This window comes from Populus euphratica, unplaced genomic scaffold (genome assembly GCF_000495115.2).
Source record: "Populus euphratica unplaced genomic scaffold, PopEup_1.0 scaffold15.1, whole genome shotgun sequence".
Taxonomy (NCBI): domain Eukaryota; kingdom Viridiplantae; phylum Streptophyta; class Magnoliopsida; order Malpighiales; family Salicaceae; genus Populus; species Populus euphratica.
The window spans coordinates 1,327,947-1,347,840 of NW_011499874.1; the positions used below are offsets into that span (position 1 = coordinate 1,327,947).

At 33.8% G+C, this 19,894-nt stretch overlaps 2 protein-coding genes and 1 non-coding gene across 5 annotated transcripts; 2 read left to right on the top strand and 1 right to left on the bottom strand.

Moving 5' to 3' along the window:
• Positions 1 to 3,131: 3,131 nt before the first annotated feature.
• Positions 3,132 to 7,034, top strand: LOC105128049 (defensin-like protein). Of its 2 annotated transcripts, none has more exons than XM_011029554.1 (5): positions 3,132 to 3,417; positions 4,157 to 4,220; positions 4,636 to 4,739; positions 5,758 to 5,796; positions 6,405 to 7,034. In XM_011029554.1, exons 1-5 carry the CDS (start codon positions 3,211 to 3,213, stop codon positions 6,555 to 6,557), a joined length of 567 nt encoding a protein of 188 aa, XP_011027856.1. In that variant the 5' UTR covers positions 3,132 to 3,210; the 3' UTR covers positions 6,558 to 7,034. The 2 variants fall into 2 exon arrangements, with proteins under 2 accessions (XP_011027856.1, XP_011027857.1); XM_011029555.1 differs by having other exon boundaries at positions 3,254 to 3,417; positions 4,167 to 4,220.
• Positions 7,035 to 7,661: 627 nt separating this feature from the next.
• LOC105128051 (transcription factor-like protein) lies at positions 7,662 to 13,042 on the top strand. 2 transcript variants are annotated; one of them, XM_011029556.1, is made up of 15 exons: positions 7,662 to 8,141; positions 8,231 to 8,398; positions 8,689 to 8,757; positions 9,037 to 9,124; positions 9,317 to 9,417; positions 9,525 to 9,570; positions 9,657 to 9,716; positions 10,289 to 10,357; positions 10,536 to 10,640; positions 10,721 to 10,804; positions 11,548 to 11,633; positions 11,795 to 11,885; positions 12,153 to 12,233; positions 12,420 to 12,494; positions 12,589 to 13,042. In XM_011029556.1, exons 1-15 carry the CDS (start codon positions 8,029 to 8,031, stop codon positions 12,721 to 12,723), a joined length of 1,371 nt encoding a protein of 456 aa, XP_011027858.1. In that variant the 5' UTR covers positions 7,662 to 8,028; the 3' UTR covers positions 12,724 to 13,042. The 2 variants fall into 2 exon arrangements, with proteins under 2 accessions (XP_011027858.1, XP_011027859.1); XM_011029557.1 differs by having other exon boundaries at positions 7,678 to 8,141; positions 10,536 to 10,619.
• A 494-nt stretch (positions 13,043 to 13,536) lies between these two features.
• TRNAV-UAC (transfer RNA valine (anticodon UAC)) lies at positions 13,537 to 13,609 on the bottom strand. Its single transcript has one exon. It is a non-coding gene; the product is annotated as a tRNA-Val (tRNA).
• Positions 13,610 to 19,894: the final 6,285 nt, after the last annotated feature.

The following is a 19,894-nucleotide window of genomic DNA, read 5'->3' on the forward strand; positions in this document are numbered from 1 at the left end:
TTTTTTCCTAAATTTATTGTCGTCTTATACAAATATCATGATATTTGATTGATATTCAATTTTACAAACATTTATTTTTGTTGTCATACAATAAAGTAATAATTTCATAAAAAAATTAATTTCAATGAAGTCTACGAGTCAGATTGCAGGTTTGACAAGTTAACTTGAGTTGGCTGAGAATTAAATTTTATAATTTATTTTAGTTTGTTTTCTATAAAGTTATTATGGTCTCAAATAAATATCTCGTTATTGGATTGATGCTTGATTTTACAAGTGTCTTTTTTTTTTATCATATAGTTATATAAGAAATAGCTCAAGGAAATTTTTTATTAAGTCTAGTACAATTTATGGTCTAGATCAAGGTTGTCAAAAACACATTTTTAACATAATATGAAAAATATAAAATAAACTCGGATCGTAAAAACAGATTATAAAATAGTATGGAAAGTATTTTCATATAAAGTTCAAGTATATTAAAATATATGGTTCAAATAAAAATTCATGCATAGTTTAAATACCTTAAAATACATAATTTAAATATAAATTCATATATAATTTAGGTAAATTTTTATTAATTAATAATTAATAAATTTAAAATAAACAATCTAACTATAAACAATTTAACAAGCAACTCAAATCAATATTGTAAAGCATTTTTATCTTAAGAGTACATTTAAAAAGCATTGGTGCCAAACTTTATTTAATTAAATATAAAATTGATAGTGACACTTTGACTAACATATCTTTCCGAGAGCCATAACTGTGCAAGAGAAATCAAGGTACTCCTGCCCAATAGTCTCAAGATGCTTTATTACGACATTAGCATGATCAAAACCAGCAATACAACCACCATTTCTACCTCACAACTGCTCGACTAATCCCAGTCCATATAAACCCTATGAAACAACAACATTATGGAGAGTCTGCCTAAATTTATGTGTAAGCTGCAAATTTTTTAACTTGATCACCTGAATTTCACATGTTTCATCAAATTCTTCAGATTTTTTATTTATAGGATCTTTAATTTGTTGGGATTGCGTATGAAAAATGGTTTCATTAGCACAAAGTTGCATGGTTTCTTTGAGTGCGAGTTCCAATAGTGGTGCAGTGTGCCCAGGCCAACTAGACGAGAAGGTGAAGGGGTAACACCCAGACACTTTGCACATGAAGATGCAATCTCAAAGTGAATAATTTTTGTTAATTTTGTTAAACTCAGTAAACTTGGACAAGTTTATCGAATTTGACTGAATTTGTTGATTTTCAGGTTTTTTTACCTGATTTTGCACGTTATATTTGAGTTAACTAATATCTTGTTATTTTAATATTTTTTTAAAATATTATCTTAAAATTTTTTAAAAATCAAACTAAATTTTTATCTATAATAAAATAAACTTTCACACACTTTAATTTAATTTAAATTTTTTACTATCTAGTTTTAAAATTTACCTGCTATGCGGTGTTTAATGATATTGGCAAGGAGTTTCTCGTGAATGCAGTGAGGGACAAGTCGATGAATTAAATTGAAGAAATGCAATAAACTTAAAGTGAATTTGATGATTTTTTTTGCATTATTAAGGTTTTACTGCAGCTGAGCACCCTGGCATCTAGGTGTTCTAATTTTTTTTCGGTAACATAAAATGCATGTATAGATAGATTAATCATAGGTTTGATTCGAAATTCACACATTTCACAATTTCTTATTTTTTAAAGGACCGCACTAAAAATTTATAATATTTTCGTCAATAAAACTAATTCAATGTAAATATATCTTCATTCTAGCAATCCACTAGCTGGGCTTGAATCTATACCTTCAATTATATTTATTTACTGAATTTAAAAAAAATTACGGTTTTGATTGTAAATCAATAAAAAATTGCAAATAATAATCAAATAAAATCAATCAAACAACAGTATGATCTCTCTCTTCAGAAGATGATTTCTCTCTTTTACATGCATCAGTTTCTCTCTCTATCTAAACACCAAATTCCTTGGAAAAAAAAAATCTGGGTTTTCATCTTGTGAGACGAGCTGTGAAGATTTTTCGACATTATTGAATAAAATCTTGAGGCTGGTAAATGAGTAACCCATATGCATGCCTATATGAATGAATCAAAAAACTTATTCCCAGCAATGGACTCGTTGAAAGCCCAAGCAATTTCTCTTACAAAACCCTAACCCTAACCCTTTACTGCCACCCCAATTCGATCTTCACTGTCTGATCCTCTCAAACCCTAACCCAAAAGCATTCCCGTGAAGGACTGCAGACTTCGTCGTCACTTGATTTCTTCCCTTTCTTTCTCACTGTGAAATCCCAAATTCCCAACTCCTTCATTATTGCCAGGCCTAAAGCAAAAATCTTGGGTATCAACTCCACTCGATTGGAGTTGACTCTTTTAGACACCACTGAGAGCTTGAAAGAGAAAGACATCTCTCAAAACCTGATTCGGGCTATATTTAGAAAAAAAAACAGAGAGGACTTAAAAACTCTTATCTAGCACCCACCTACCAATTATAATTTTTATTAGAAAATAAATATGGTGTCATATGGGCAGGCAATAAAGAATGAGAAAATGTGGATGCGGAGGTGTGAAAGAGAAAGTTGAAAGCTTTAAAATGTTCTTGGTAGAAGAAGGAGCAAGAGAGAGCTTTGTCTTCAAGAAATGCTTTTGCTATTGTCTCCCTCTCTATTTTTCTCTGCTCGCTGCTCCCTCCACGCTCAACAAGCATCCAAGTCGCAATCTTTCCCTTTCTATCTCTCTAAAATATACATTTTCAGCTTTATATGTAATATATGAATATTTTAGTAATTAAACGAGAAATAATAGTAAAATTATAAATAGCTGAAAAATTCATATCAATTTTTTTTATAATAATATTAAATGTTGGTCTCATATCATGATAATATTTAATATGTTTGCTTAAATATTTTTTTAAAAATATGTGTTTGAAATTATATTAAAAATTCTGTTTACAGTGCTTTTAATTTAAAAATATATTTTTTTATGTTTTAAAAATTATTTTTTATATAATATATCAAAGGAAAAACATATTTTTTAAATAATTTTTTTTATAATATAATTCTAACTATTTTTTAAATAAAAAAACAAATATTTTAGAAGAAATCTATGTTTTTCATTGGCAAGTTGAAGTGTCCACAAAACAACCGGACAGGGAAAAGAATGGTCCTAAAACCTTCTAATAAAACCCAAGATGACCAAACTACCCCTATCTATATATAATGGGACCTCCTCATCCCTTTTCCGTCATGCTCTTCCTCCGTGGCATCGCCGCCCTGCCTGCCTGCTAGTGAGAGAAAGAAAAAGCGTCGTAGATAGAGAGAGATGCTACCAGAACAATGGACTCAACCTTGTGGCAATCAATGCACACAAAAATTCTCAGCTCTCACGCAGATTCCTTGTAACCCCTTCTCTCTCTCTCTATCCATCTTAAATTGCTTTTACCTTGCGAATTATCTGTCAGTAATTGCATATTAGGTCTCTTATTCTTATGAACTTTGTTAATAGCGTTGCATTTTATTTTCTTTCCTTTAATTTCATGATTATGCTAAAGATTAAGGAACTACTGTTATTATGTTATGCTGTTTGATATTATTGAGCAAGCATTTAATACATAGAAACATCCATGAAAGGAAAGCTTTTGACAATGTTATTTTATTCAACGGCATGGTTTGTTCTAGCAATCTTAAGGGTGGATGCTGACCCTAAGTGTGTGGCTGGCATTGAGTTAGCATTGTGGTTTGAAAAGGTAGGATTTTCAAACACACATCATCGCACTACCAAAGGAACCCCAAGGTTCGAACCCTAGAAGTGGAACAAAAATCCTTGACCAAATTTTAATAATTTATTAGAAGGAAGCTTGTTTTTGTTAATTTTATTGTGATTAAATGGGTAGTTCTTGACTATTGGTGTTGGAGAGTGCAGCTTCTATGCTCTTTTGTTCCATTAAAAAAGGTAGGTACATAGTAAACCTCCTCTCCTGTCTGGCTTATGCTTGTCTGATTGTTTGAATTACACCATAGAATATGAAAGTAAAGTTGTGCGTGCTTTAAATTTCTTGCCAATGGATAATTCTGAATAGATATTGTTATCTCTCTAATGTAAAACTATTGGTTTGATCAGTTTAATCAGTGGCATAGATTTTCACAGGGAGAGTATTTTGCAAGAAGGGCTGTGGCACTGATGGGGAGACGTGGGAAGATTGTGAGTTTTCATCTGCTTTGTTGCCATTTTTGCTTAAAGATTGTTTTAGGTTTAAGTTTGTGCTACTTTAGTTTGGGAGGTGTAGCTTGTAGTTTGTGGATATATTGTGCTGGGGTAGCACTGAGATTTTACGCTACTGGACTTCATGGTTTCCAAGTCCCATTAAGTCAAGAATCAACTTTTTCTTCAGTGACTGAATAGATTGGATTTAAGTATGGTTCTTTTATCGAAAAAAATGGATGATTTTACTTATCATCATTGTATTTCAATTTATTAAATTGATACACGAGAAGAGACCATGCCTATATTATAGCTTGAAAGTTGACTTGCCAAAATTAAGGGGAAGCTTTTGAAAAATCATGATGTTGTTTGTGGATAATTTAATCTCTAAAAGTTAATTTTGTTGGATTTTCAGGCTTGGACGAGTGCAATGAAATATGTTACAAGGACCCTGTACTCAAGGACCGGCAGTGGACTGCATACATTGACCGATCTCCTGGATCTGCCAGTTACTCTGAGGTATATTGTCTTTCAATTTGCTCTGTTTATTATTTGTTTTCACACTATCATTGTTTCACATGGAAATTTCAGACCGTTTTGATTGTTATGTGATTAATATTAAAGAAGACTTACATGAAGCTCTATTAAAGAAGAATTACATGAAGCTACCTGGTGGGACTATCATTCAATTTTGTCAGTTCCCATTCTACAGGGGTGGTCCAGGCCACCAAGTTTTATTTGAATTTTAAACTAAAAATATTTATCTTCAATGCATTTCTTCCAGAAGTATGAAAATTTTGTTTGCATATCCATCTGACTTGCTGCTTTGATTTGTCTGCCAGCAAAAAAAAAATGATTGTTGTACTATAGGGGTGGATATGAGTTATTTGAATGTAGAAATTGGCAAGTCTACTGTTGTCAGCAATGGTCAAAGACCATCGGCAATTAGTTAAATAGCTTCATTTGGGGTCAGTATGGTAAACTTGTATTTCTGGCCAATAATGAAAAATCATGATTGAAGCCTGAATGGGATATACAGTTCACCAACTTTCAGGTCTTTCAACTGCTAGAGTTTGGGGAGGTTGATAAGCACCTAAACAAATGGCAGTCCACCCTACATCCTGCCTCTGATCTCCCAGCCACGTAGAAATTGTCACTGCACTGCTTTGCAACGATATCTCTCACTGTATATTGCAATAACAACTCTTTGGCTGCTTACTGGATCATGGAGGATGAGTTGCTATAAGAGACGGATCCCATGCTTCATGTTACTAAGCACTTCTGCCATATTTATCCACTCTAGGATTCATTTAAACCTTGTTTGAACGAAAGCTGTATTAATATTAGAAAATGGTATAGTTTCATGTTATTAAGATGGGTCTTGGAATTGACTAATGTAATGCATAAACTATATAATTAAGGTTATACTTGGTTGAATTTTGAGGTGTGACTTAACTTACACGTGCTTGTAATTAATGATTCTGTGGTTAAATAAATGATTAGTAATTACTTTTCATTGATCTCTTCCTGTGTACAGGAATGTTTCAAAGCCTGTAAAGCTGGTTGTGGTTACAAGGTGAGTTTCTTCTCAGAAGTAAAGTCTTTTGTTGCATTGAAAGCCATTTTTATCTTTAGAATCATGTAAATATTTGTATTTGAAGGTACTCCCATGAGTTCTGAATTTATGGGACTGTAATATATTCCACATGAATCATTTACTCTGTTGTGGACGAATCATTTACTGTGTTATGTAGAGAGCTTCCTGGCAAACATTTTTGTCGTAGTTAAAAGATTTTCTTTTGCTTGATGGGAACAATATGAATTTCACCTGGTGTTAAATTAATAGTTCAGTGGGATGCATCAAACCCTCTTTTATTCTGTAAGTGAACATGATGCTGAAACATGCTATGACAAGTATGCCATTTTGTTTTACTTGGTGGATCTAAGTAAGTTTATTCTAGAGGAAGGCCCTTATTCTTCTTCTCTCTGTTATTTTTCCTCTCACATTATGCCTCCAAAACTCATCATTGTGGATCATAGGTTGGTATTTGGTAATTAACTGGAGACCACAATGACATTTTTGCTGATTATATTATTTCTCTAAAGGTTTATAACCAATTCAAATGGTTCTGTGCAAAGTCTCTTTTTTCTTGTTTTTCATGCAATGGTGTTACTTTGTTGCAGTTTGAGATTCACCCAGGGGAAGTTGATAAGGCTCGTCCAAACAGGCCATGCAATCCTCCCCCTTCTGAGAAACCACCCCCTGTTCAGAAACCACCTCCACAAGCTGTCAAGCATGGTGAACCTACTGAAGATGTACCGTGCACTTCTGCATAGCGACAAAAAAGATGGGGGAAGAAAAGAGACACTTTTAGTGCCAGTTAATCTGTTAATTAAATAGTCTGATCGAAGATTCTTATTTCTAGTGGTTCTGATTAAGGATCTTCCGGTTCCTGGGCCCCTTTTCTGTTTGCAGAAAAGCTTACAGTTTTGGTCCCTCTTCTGCCCCTTGTTCGGTGCCTGAAGGTTCACAGCACTTGACATCTGGTTTTCCAGATTTTTGATAGGATAGCTTGGATAACTTAACTGTAGAGTTGATAACCTTTCAATTTTGCTGATGACACATACATGCATAGATTACTTTGGACACTGCATGGGTTAAAAATGTATTCTCTAAGATTTTGACAGAGAAAACACACTAGGATTCTGTTAACTTCATCAAACAGATTCGAGAACCGTGGAGGATCAGCTAAAGCTTTAGCAGAGATAGCAGTGATTTTCACTGTGCCCGCTTTTATCATGCTTTTGATGTAACGACAGCAATGAGTAGCTTGCTGAGCTGAAAGATGGACTTTTACCATCTAGCTTTGACAGGTACTTCGAGGGATTTGGACTAACTTTTGCCATGTGTACAGTCTCTGATCAGGAAGATTAATCCCGCCTCTTCAATCCAGTTATAGCTGATCAGTTTCACGTGAAGAATGGAGGGAGGATTCACTAGCAATTAGCTCCTTGTCTTTTGGAGGAGTTACCGAGGTCAAAATCAATGTCTTGCTCAGCCAAGCTCCTTCCGATAAATGTTTATTTTTTTCTCTATCTTTTTTTTTTAAAAAAAATGAAAATCTCTCCAGGGGTAAGCTGTAGTTCTTGCCACTTTCAGTGGGATTGTGATTATAAAGTTTTTTTTAATTAAAAATATATTAAAATAATATTTTTTTTATTTTTAATATCATTACATCAAATTTATAAAAATATTTTAAAAAATAAATTTAATATTTAAAAAAAATGAGTTGAATCCAAACTCTTATAGATATTAATCCCACTGTATATATAGTTTTGATACACTGCTTTTTATTGTCATTAAGTAATGTCTATTTCTTTTCATTTTTTTTCAAAAATTCTCTTACGTTTTTCGTCCCCAGAACCCCCGTACTTGTGATAGCATTACACAAAAATCCCTAAAAAGTCTATAAATTCTCAACAAAAATTCCGGAAGATTAGCTATTTTTAAAAGAAAATACCAGCTAGGGATTTCTGGAAACTTAAAGTACTATTCAGAAAATTTTAAAAAATAAGGGACCTAAGTGGAATATTATAGAATTTACAAGAATTAGTATATAGTCTTCATCCCTTCATTCTATGTATACAAAGCCCCCTGCTACGATCAAAAAGCACCTCACCGTTTACTCAGCACCAGAACCAACGATTAAAAAATCCCCCAAAACGACACTGCTTCCAGTACTGACTCACACTAGTACCAAAATCAAAAATCAAAATCCCCATTCAATTAGAAACCCTAACAATCAAAATGCCTCAAGTGAGAATCATTGCAAAGAATTTCATGGACATGGTAGCTTCGTTACCAGCCATGAAACTCGACAGGCTCTATCAAAACGCATTCATCTGCGAAGCCATACTCAGGTTTTGTTTTTGTTTATTTATATGTTTATTTATTTATTGATCAATCAGTAAATGAGAGCTGTTTTGGTGTGTGGTTTTTTATTTGTTAGGTCATTGCCGCCTTTAGCGAAGAAATATGTAGTACAAATTTTGTTTTTTGACGGCCCAGTATCAGGTAAATTGCTGGAGCAATGGGTGCTTGCTGATGGGCTCACCAAACATAGAGTTGCTATTGATCGGTTGATTCAGTTGAGAATTTTTATTGAAATTTCTGACAAGTAAGAACCGAAATCAAAGTCAGAATCTCTGCTTTCTGTAAATTTCTTGGAGTTAGACTTTTCCCTTCATTTTTTGCTGTTATTGTATTGTTTGTATGGGAGCTTTAATGGCAATAATGTGATAATGGTAGGTAATTCTTATTCATTAATATTTCTGGGATTAGATTTCTGGGACCCACTACTGGGACCCCATTCATTCATTCCTTCCATGGATGAAATCTTTATGTTGGATTTTTTCTGAGGTGAAATTAGAGGTTCTCTTTCTGATATTGTTTGCCTTTTATTGGCAGGAAAAGGGAGAGTAGTTATAAATTAAACCAGACATTTCAGGCTAATCTACGAAAGCATTTAACAAATGGGTAAGTCTTATATTTGCATTTGAAGCATCTTCATAGTATTATATTGCCTATTTTCAAGTTATTAATTTTTTTTCTCCATTCTTTTCTTGATAGGTAAAGTGTAAAACAAAAAAATATTAATATTTTGTTGTTAGTTTCTCGTGCGTTTGCCAATTTGTTACTGTTTGTTATCTATTTGATTTATGGCATTATGTTGCTTGGATACATTGAACATTGTGTTTTTTGTATCATTTTCTTGTGTTGCTCTTCGTAATAATAATTGAATCTTGGATACTGCAGTGGAGTTTTGCCAAGGGAAACAATGGCTGCAGTTGTAAAACTCCCTAGCTTGGAGGAATTAGATACCTACGCACTTGAACAATGGGAGGTGGGAACTTCATCTATGTGTTTCCATTATCGGTCTCGTTTGCACTTATGTGTTTAAGGAAACTGTATTCTAGTTCTTATTTGCCATGGTAACCACCATTATATGAATCACTATCACTGACTTTTTGTGTTGGTTTGTGATCAGACTCAGGATTAGACTACTCACTTTTGACTTGCCATTGTGTTAAACCAGTGTTTTTTGCTACTTCTTATAAGCTCTGGCCAAGCAGAAAAGCCAACTAGCTTGAGCTCTTCCATGATGAAAATTTTTCAGCGGGGTCTTTTGTCTCAGAGGTATTTGCCTTGAACTGAGGAATTAATTTCTTTTGTCTATTTAGACAATGGGAATCCTGAATAAAGTACCTGACTTTTGCTATGCTGTGCACCTGCCTTGCGTGCAGGGACAGAGATGCTCCAAGATTAACTGAGGGTGGTTTTCAGTTTTTGGTATGTATCATGTTAATCACAAGTAAATTGCACTTCTTATGGTTTGTTACTGGCATGTTCAATTCTTTGAATGTGTGTAATTGCAGCTGATGGATACAAATGCACAGCTGTGGTACATCATCAGAGAATATATCACTAATTCTGAGGTATGGACTTGTTAAATTCCTTTAAACTGTTCTTTGTGTAGATTTTTGCCTCGCCAGCATCGGAATTCTGATTGTTTCTGTTATATATATCCAACTTGCTTGTATATCAATGTCTTAAGGAGATGCTTGAAGAGCTTGGATGTAAAAAATTTAAAACCATTGTAACATGGAATCTTATATGGCATTTGATCATTTGTTTTAGAATCTTGATGCATTTTGGATGAGTCCCTTTTTCTCCAAATGAAAATTATGAATGTAGGGCAGTAAATGATCCAAACTCCTTCCCAGCATCTCTTTTTAGCTGCATGCTTGCCAGTACATGACCAGGTTGCCTTTAGCCTGTTAACTGAAATGGCTGAGATTGAAGCTGCCTATGATTGTGTTGACTTATGGAAGCTCTCAAAACAACAGATAGATATTACCCTGGCTTGTTTCATCTGACTTGTAATATTTCTTCTGAGATAGGATAGAGTTTCATACTATGTTTGTTTTTGGATAGATATCTGGGTTACTGCAACTCAGCATATACTCTTTATCTCATATTGTATTAAGCCCTCTGCCTTTTGGTTCAGGAGAGAGGTACAGATCCTGCGGATCTGATTTCTTTTCTTCTGGAGCTTAGCTTTCATGTCACTGGCGAGGTATTGAACATTCTTTTTTATTGGTAGCTGTTATCTGGCATTATTATTTGTTTCGCATAATGAACAGCCATCTGGTTAAAATTTGCTACTGCACTGTTTCCACATCTTATCATAATCTATTTTTGGATAGTGTTATATTTTCTTACTGTGTTATATTTTCTTCTTCATCATGATTTAGGCATATAATATCAATACATTGACTGAGATTCAGAGAAATACTATCAAGGACCTTGCAGAATTGGGATTGGTTAAACTTCAGCAGGTTATTCTAGTTTGGGCTATTGTGGGTTCTCAATGTGCTAATCACGTTGAAGATAATAGGTATTACTGTGCTGCACTTCTGATCTATATTTATATTTCCAGGGAAGGAAAGATAGTTGGTTTATACCTACTAAATTGGCTACGAATCTTTCAGTGAGCTTAACAGATTCATCATCACGGAAACAGGTATACTTGATGTGAAGTGTATATATGAAATGTGAATGCCTGGATTTTATCTTTATTTATTTGTGGTTTGCTGGTCTTTAATGATTTTGGTTGGCATGTTTTTTGTGCTGATTGTTATCTTGTATACCACTGTATGATTTCAATGTTGGTTCAACCATATAGATGGATATGTTAGTGAGTATAAGTTCAATACATTCTCTTTGTTCGAAAGAAGCCAGTCAAAATCCTCAAACTTCATTCAAATTTGCTTCTAGTATTTGCATTATTATAAAATAAGAAGGCGGCTTCACTATCTGGTCAATGTGGATTTTCAAAAGCTATAGGGCTTGTGTTGATCTTTTTTTACCATCTCCTTCAACTTTGTCTCTTGTTGGTTGGGAGTACACTAAGGCAACTATATTTCTTTTTCATACTTAATTTCATATTTAAAAAGCTAGAGGTTCAATAGCTTCTTGCTTGGGTGAATAGTACTATTGCTTGAGATGTACACTTGTCTTCTGAATAGGCATGCATTATTTAATTGGTTATATCATCTTGATCTGTTGTAATTAGCTTTGTTTCTTTTGAAATAACTTAGTTCAGAGCCATAGTGTCATCTACTATTTGTATATCTTAAACCTGAGGACTGAGGCTGGACATCCTCCTGTTTTCCCATGGAGCTGTAGCCATGAATTATTTGGTTAGGAAACTTGCTGGATTTAACTTTTTGTAGTCTCTAATTACATTTCTTTTCTTCTTTTCAGGGATATGTTGTTGTAGAAACCAACTTTAGATTGTATGCGTACTCATCATCAAAACTTCATTGTGAAATTCTACGTCTTTTCTCAAAGTATGGCAACCCACTTCTTGCTAACTTTCCTGGTCTTTTGTTGGAAAAAAATGTTTTCTGCTGAGAAGTTCTGTTTCATGGAATCATTGCATGTAAATGAAACTAGGAGAACTCTGAAATGTTGTTTTTGTAATAGAAGTTGGGATCTTCTATGTATGCAGGATAGAATATCAACTTCCAAACCTTATAGTTGGAGCAATAACAAAAGAAAGTTTGTATACAGCTTTTGAAAATGGCATCACATCTGACCAAGTGAGTTTTAATTTCCAATAATTTTTCCCCGAAGTATGTTAATGCATCTGAATGAATTGTGTTCGCGTGCATCCATGAGAATCTTATAAAAACATAAATAAAGCTGAAATATGCTGAAAAAATAGAAGAGGGAGGGGGGGGGGTTGCAATACTAGCATATTATCATCCTTCTTGTTTCATTTTTGAAGGAATGTTGTTTTCATTTCTGTTTCTATAACTTTGGAAGCAATTTTGGTTCAGTTAACTGATGCAACATTACTTTTGCAGATAATTTCTTTTCTCCAGCAGAATGCTCATCCTCGTGTGGCAGAGAGATTACCATCAGTTCCTGAAAATGTCACTGATCAGGTCATCTTATCAATAAGTTCAAATAAGTACTCAACACAAAATCTGTACCCTCTGGCATTCCATCAAAAGCAAAATCGGCTTTGCTCTTCTATTAATCAGTGGTGTTCTCCATATGATGTGTCTAAAGGATTTACATTTTGTTTGATTTTCCTCATGTTTTTCCACCCCTTTTTTTTTCTCTGACAGATTAGATTGTGGGAAGCAGATCTGAACAGGGTTGAGATAACCCCCGCACATTTCTATGATGAGTTTCCATCTAGGGTAAATATGAAGCTTCACTTTTTATCCTTTTTTTTTTCTCTGTCATGACTCTTCATGTTCTGTTCTGTTAAGAGTTTGTTTATTTTCCTGTTAGGATACATTTGAGGCTGCTTGTGACTTTGCACGGGAGTGGAATGGTTTGCTGTGGGAGGATTCAAAAAAAATGCGGGTTGTAGTGAAGGCAGAAATTCACATGAACATGCGAGAGTTTCTTCGTGGTCAAAAGTAGTACGGTAGATGTTATCTATTTGTTTGCGACCATGACAACTTAGATAAAAGAAAAACAAGCTAAAGCCACGTGCAACATGCTACATATACAATATAGGGTTCCTTGATGTAAGAGTGTTTTGGGTGATCTTAGGTTGATTTTCCAGTAATATAGAGTTTTTTGGGGATCTTGTGGTGGTGGTTTTCAACATGTGGGAAAACGAAGTAATACCTTCTGAGAATTTGTGTACCAAGGGGAAAAAAAAGCTCTTACAAGCAGCGAGATAGGTTTTTGTTTATGTACAATTATTATTTGATACAAAGGGATGGGTTCCATGTACGCTAAATTGGGCAGTATTTGTTTTTGCATTTAAAAAGTATTTTTAAATATTTTTGAATTTTTTTTTATGATTTTAATTTTTTTGGATATATTAATGTTAAAAAAATTAAAAAATAATTATTTTAATATGTTTTTATATCAGGTAATTCTTAGTCTTATTATTTTGTATTTTCTAATTTTCTACCCAGAATACCAGATCAATTGTTAATTGTTTGTCACTGCAATATCACATGCATTAGTTGTCAAAATAATCATTAATAAAGTACAATAATCTGACTTTAATTTCGTTAACAGTGAGAAGATACATTATTTTAGATAAAAAAGGAAAATATTTAGTAAATGAAAAATAAAATTTTTTATCAGTTTTCTCATGTAAAAATAGCAAATTTGAAAATGGATTGTTGGTGTATTGTAGGAAATATTATATAGTATGATCTCATTTACAGTGTAGTGTCTAATTGAGAATTAGGGGAACATCAAAAAAATCGAAAAACATGTTGCTGCCCAGGATCGAACTGGGGACCTTTAGTGTGTAAGACTAACGTGATAACCACTACACCACAGCAACTGCTTCGAGAAGACTAAAATATATTTAGATATATAACATTAAAAGAACACTTCATAAATCCGCATCTCAATATTAATTGAGACTCTGCAGCCTCTAAATATGATGAGGCTTTTGATTTGTGGCGACTGGCGAGTGAAAACCGTTTCAACAAGTAGTTCAAATCCTAGCAGAGCCCAAATTTCAGTCTGCATATGATCACTTGTGGTGGCCACTAAGGAGAATTAATGCAGAGAAAGTGTTGTCAGAGTTCATACATAAATTGAAGGCTTGCAGCTTTTGTGAGTGCAAAGCCAAAAATAGTTAAATATCTGGGTTTTCTGGGGGAATTCAGGGATGGAGAGGTCTCTCCTGAACTTTTGCAACCATGATGCAATCCCATGAATGGTTTTTCTTTTTTGTGAGATATAATATACTGCATGCATACCTTTGATCGGCTTACACGAGTTCAAACTATAATAAATTTAGTGTTTCCATATTAATCTACAGCTCAGGATCATGCATGTCTTGCCTAGGCAAGTTCTTGGGAGATAAACATTTGAGCTGGCTGCAGCCACTTTGGATGATCAATAAGCTTTTGTAAGGAACGAATGGTTCATTGGCATGCCATTAGTTACTATCTTTCATATACAAGTGAGGTGTTTTAATTTCTCTTTAAAGCCCTAGCTAGTTTCTTGTTTTCCTTCCTTTTGCGCTTCTGCTTCTTGCTCTCTCTGATTTTCTTCAAGTTTACATGCAAATCTAACAAGATTTTCACCAAATCTTCACGAAATATGCCAGGTCCTAAGACTTCCCCAAGGAAACCTAGCACAGAGGAAGAATGGTCCTCTCCATATGACAGTGAAAGCGACACTGAAGGTTCTTGTTTCGTATCAACAGATGCAGATGCAGAAATTAAATGAGGCTTAAGAGACTCTTCGTGAACTGACACAACTTATGCGGGAACTTACAGTTGATGTGGAGGAAATGAAGGCCGCCATCAAAAATATTTTTGATAACGTTGCTGAATTTCTGAGACAAGAGGACTCCTCCAGCTAGGTCTAAGAAAAATTAAAATTTGGCTCAGTCTCACTTTAAGCTGATCAGCCTGGAAGCTTAATTACTTACATTTCATAACGTTCTGGGTTCTAGTTTGAGCTAATTATGTTTTCTTTCAAGTACTTTTATGCTAGGGTCTTAAGTCGTGTTTATTTTCTAGTACTGTTTAGGATTGCTGAAATCTTATTATGTAGCTATGCATTATGAAGCATTTTACCCCTATTTTTGTTGATGACCAAATGGGGAGAATGGGTTTGATGAATATTTTTTAATGCATGAGGCATAATTTTAATATTTGGATGCTTTTGCATGAATATATGCATGATGTAAATGATAATGATGGTTATGATTTAAAATCCCGAGGATTAATCCTGCTTCCATCCCAGAAAGCAGTCTTAGAGCCTTGTTGAAGATATTCAGCATGTTGTCTTTTAAGTTAAACAGGTTAGAAAAAGAGGCAGAGTTGTTAGCCGTGCTTGTTTTCTTCGCAAAACGAGCTGATGAATCCATGAATGACTTGTATCTTGACTGCTAAGTTGTTAAAACAATTTGGTTTGAAGTTGAAAGGAACTTTTACATTTTCAGGCCAATTGGAGACTGGGATCGATATTTCAAATGGGCCCACAGAATTTACAGAATAAATCCTCTCTTTTTGCATCATTGAGGATTTCGTAGCGTGCCTGTCTTTACTTCATTTAGCAAGAAACTAATGATGGCCTGAGAATCAAAGATCTTCTGTTGAAAAAATTGTCCAATCTGTTGTTTTTCATCTGAAAATTAATAGATTGCAGAATTTTGTATCTCGTAAAACTTCCGTGAGGCAATCTCTTTTGTTTGATGTCTGTTACAATTGGGGTCTGATTTGATCTTGATGTAACTGTTGATTGTTTTTGCTCTTTCATGATCTATAGCAGGGATTGACTCCTGCTGTTCTTTCACTGATAAATGAAATTTGATTCATTCAATAAAAGAAAGAAAAAGAAGATAATAATGGTTGATCGATCAGATGTTTGTGATGTATAATTACAAAGAAGCCTTGTTGTACTTCAGGTTCAGAATTTGAAACTCTCTTGCAATTCAGTTGGCTTAATGATAGCTTGTTCAAACCATGTTCTTGATTATGATTGCTACATCTATTTTTGGCGTACATTTTGATTTCTCTTTCACATTCTATTCAGGCATTCATTTTCTTTATTGGATAGATGTTCGGGAGGGGAGAAAATAGTATGAATATGTGCACTTTGATAAAGGAAATGAAATTGTTTCAGTATACGTGCATTTTGCGTTGTTTCGAAGTTAATGGTTTGTCATCAGCAAAAGGGAGGACAATATTCTTCGAAATGGTTTTATCTCTTTGCTTACTATACTAAACAGCCTCACCACAGAGGTCAGGCAATACCATTCAGGAAGAAATCTTGATCCTGCTTGCATGTTTGTAATGCCCATCCGAAAGATGTTGACCACTTATTCTTCACCTGTCAATTTACCAAATCTATGGAATGCCTTCAGCAGGAATGTGGCATTAACAGCAGGTTGTTAATGTTAAGTAGATAATTTAGGGATTTTATTTGTCTTATTTTAGAGATGTTTACTTACACTATATAGTATTTAGGTGATGGAATTCTGTCATTAATACTTAGCTCGTATAGCATTTAGGTGCGCTGGAAATCTGCCATTAATTATGTAAATCTTATCTATATAATGAAAGAAATCCTATGGAAAGGGCATTCAAACTAATTTTAATATCTACTCTAATTTTCTGAGTTTTTTTTTTTTGTAGTCTTATTTTTGTCCGTATCCTTTGAGAGCTGCAAGATGTTGTCTTTGACTTGCTTATTTTTCTAGTGTTCTTGTCATGGGTGTCTTTGGCTTGCTAATTTTTCTTGTGTTCTTGTCATGGGTGTTAGTTACTGCTATCTCTTTTGGTGCCTCTTGTAGTGGCTGTTTGAAATTGTTTCTAGTTAGATTTTATTGTTATTTGTAAGTGGTTTTTATCATAGTTTTTTTACAATATTATTGTTCTCTTTACTAGAAAGAATTTTTTTTACATAGCAATTTTAATTTAAGATATTCTTGAAAGGAAAAGAATTATCACATCACCTTGACAATTATATTCTAGTTTTTAATGATGAAAAGGAAATTGAAAGGTAAATGATGCTAAGATTATCTCTTGGTTAATAGGAATGGTAGAGCCCCATCTTATTACTAATCTTTGATGTTTTATTGTGGCTCAAGTTAAGTGGGTCTATTTGTATTGTATTTATTTCCAAGATCACATTGCTCGAAAATTCCAATTAGACTTGGAAATTAGCATTTATGCTTAAGGTAATTTGACCATTAAGCAATTTTATTATGGTTTTATTAACATTTAGAGCGGGTATTCTGCTATTATTCATTCTAAGATTCCTCCTGCGACGCCTACTACTCTTTAAGTGGTTCATGCGGAGTGTCAATGCGATAATTTTTGTTAAAGCTTTGACTTGAATTTGAGCCTATTCAAGCTAGTTTATTGAACCATGATTCGGTTCCTTCCATGAGTATTTGCTTGGGAGATTTATTATGTGAGGAATAAAGATTATCCACTTAGATAGGTATGATTTTTGAGAGGGCATTTTCTGAGGCTGTGAATGTAGCCTATGCAGCACAAGGGAGAGTAGGGAATAAGTTGTAGTGTTTTAGTTGCAAGGAACTCGATCACATTATTCGCAATTATCCAAAGAAAATGTGTAAATACTGCAAAAAAGAAGGTAATCATATCAAAGATTATAATGTGCAATCTCAAAATGGTCATTCTCAAGCCTTCCAAGCTATTGTTCAATCTTCGTCTTCTTCTACTCTCCCCATTGTAAGCTCTAATTCCTCTATTCTCACACTTGTCATGGTTCAGCAAATGATTATGTCTGCTTTTTCAGCTTTAGACCTATGTGGTACAAATCTGACCTCCATTTTTTCTTGGATTGTTAATTCGAGTGCCTCTAATTATATGACTAGTAGTACAATGAGTCTCTATGATGTTCATAAGTATGAAGGCACACAAACTATTCAGATTGCTTATGGTAGTACACTTTAAATTATTTTATTGGTACTCTTGGTTCTCTATTTCAAAATATTTTTGTCTCTCTTGTTTTTTCTACCAATTTGATTTTTGTTGGCCAATTAGTGGATAATAACTATGATGTTCATTTCTCTCATGATTGTTGTCTTGTGCAAGATCAAGTGTTAGGGACGGTGATCCTGAAGGAGCCTAAAGTGGGACGTCTATTTCCTTTATAATTTTATATTTTTAATGTTGTTTCTTTTACTTGTATGATTACTGCCAATAATAATAAAGTATGACATAATAAATTAGGTCATCCTCATTCTATTTTTTTTACTTGTTTTTTGAAAAATGGTCTTTTGGGCAATAAAGATTCATTTTCTTCATCTTCTACATCTTTTAATTGTGCTACATCTCATCTTGGTAAAATTAAAACATTAGCTTTTCTTACACATGGTAATTGTGCTTCTACTTGCTTTGAGATTGTGCATACTAATGTTTGGGGTGTCAATCCTATTATTTTTTATGGTCACTATTGTTATTTTGTGACGTTTATTGATGATTATAATCGATTTACTTGGATCTATTTTCTTTGTTCTAAAGCTGATGTGTTCACTATTTTTCAAAAATTTGTTGTGCTTGTCGAGACATAATTTTGTACTTATATCAAAACCTTACGCTTTGACTCAAATGAGGAATACATGTCTCATTCTTTTCAGGCTTATCTTCGACAAAAATGGATTATTTCCCAGTGTTCTTATCCTTATACCCCTTAACAAAATGGAGTCATTGAGCGTGAGAATGGTCATATCTTAAATGTCATTTGTACTTTGTTGATTGATTTATATGTACCTTCTAAGTAATGGGTAGAAACTTTATCTATTTATATTTATTTGATCAACTGTTTACCTACTGCTACTTTAAATTATGATTCTCCCTATTTTTTATTATTTGGCATATCTTTTAAATATAAATCATTTCATACTTTTATGTGTGTTTGTTTTGTTCATTTACCACCTATTGATCATCACAAGTTTGTTGCCCAGTCTGTAACATGTGCTTTTATATGATATAACCCTACTCAGAAAGGATTTATTTGTTATGATGCTTATGCAAACAAATTCTGGATCTCCTGAAATGTGATTTTCGTTGAAAATCAATATTTCTTTCAGTCTCAGTTTATTTCTGACCCTCCTATTAGTGTTCTACTTGCTTTTGATGATGTACCTTCTTTTATTAAGTGATTTAAACTAGGTGTGGTGTATCATAGACGTCCTCTTTCAACGCCTCTTCTAAACACTAATCTGTCATCTGATTTTACGTTTCCTACACTTCAACGCTTCACCCGGGTTGCACATCTACCAAATTAGCATGGTTTTTCTCATACCTCGCTTATTACCACTTAAGCATGTTGGCAACAGGCTATGCATGAAGAAATCCAAGCTCTACAAGATAATGACATTTTGGATCTTATGACTTGTTCCTTAGATGTCAAACCTATTAGTTGTATATGGGTATACTCAGTCAAGATTCGGTCTGATAGGTCACTAGATCAATATAAGGCCCATTTCGTGGCTCTTGGGAATTGACAAGAGTATGGTATTGATTATGAGGAAACATTTGCACCCATTGCCAAAATGACTATTGTACGAACTATCCTGGCACATGTTATGTCATAAAGGTGGTTTCTCCAACAAATAAACATGAAGGATGCTTTTCTATATGGGGATTTGAAGGAAGAAATTTATATGTCTCAACCTCCTGGCATGTTTGCTACACTTTCCTTAGAGGTTTGTCAATATATGTCAATCTTTATCTGTGTTGAAATAAGCTCTATATGTATGATCTAATAAATTTTGCTCTACTCTATTTGGTTTTCACTTTACTTAGAGTTAGTTTGATTCCTCTTTATTTCTTCGTAAGACTTCTGCAAGGATTATGTTGCTTCTATTATATGTTGATGACATTGTGATTATCGGCTATGATATTGTGTTACTTACGCAATTACAACATCTCAAGGCTTCTTTTCACATGAAAGATCTTGGTCCCTTGCAGTATTTTCTTGACTTTATGGTGCAACTTACTCCGACTGTTACATTGTTACACCAACACAAATACACAGAGGAAGTAATTTCATTAGTTGACCTTTAATTGGGTAATTTTGCTGTTACTCATTTGGAGTTAAATCTTAAGCTTCATCAAAAAGAAGGTGA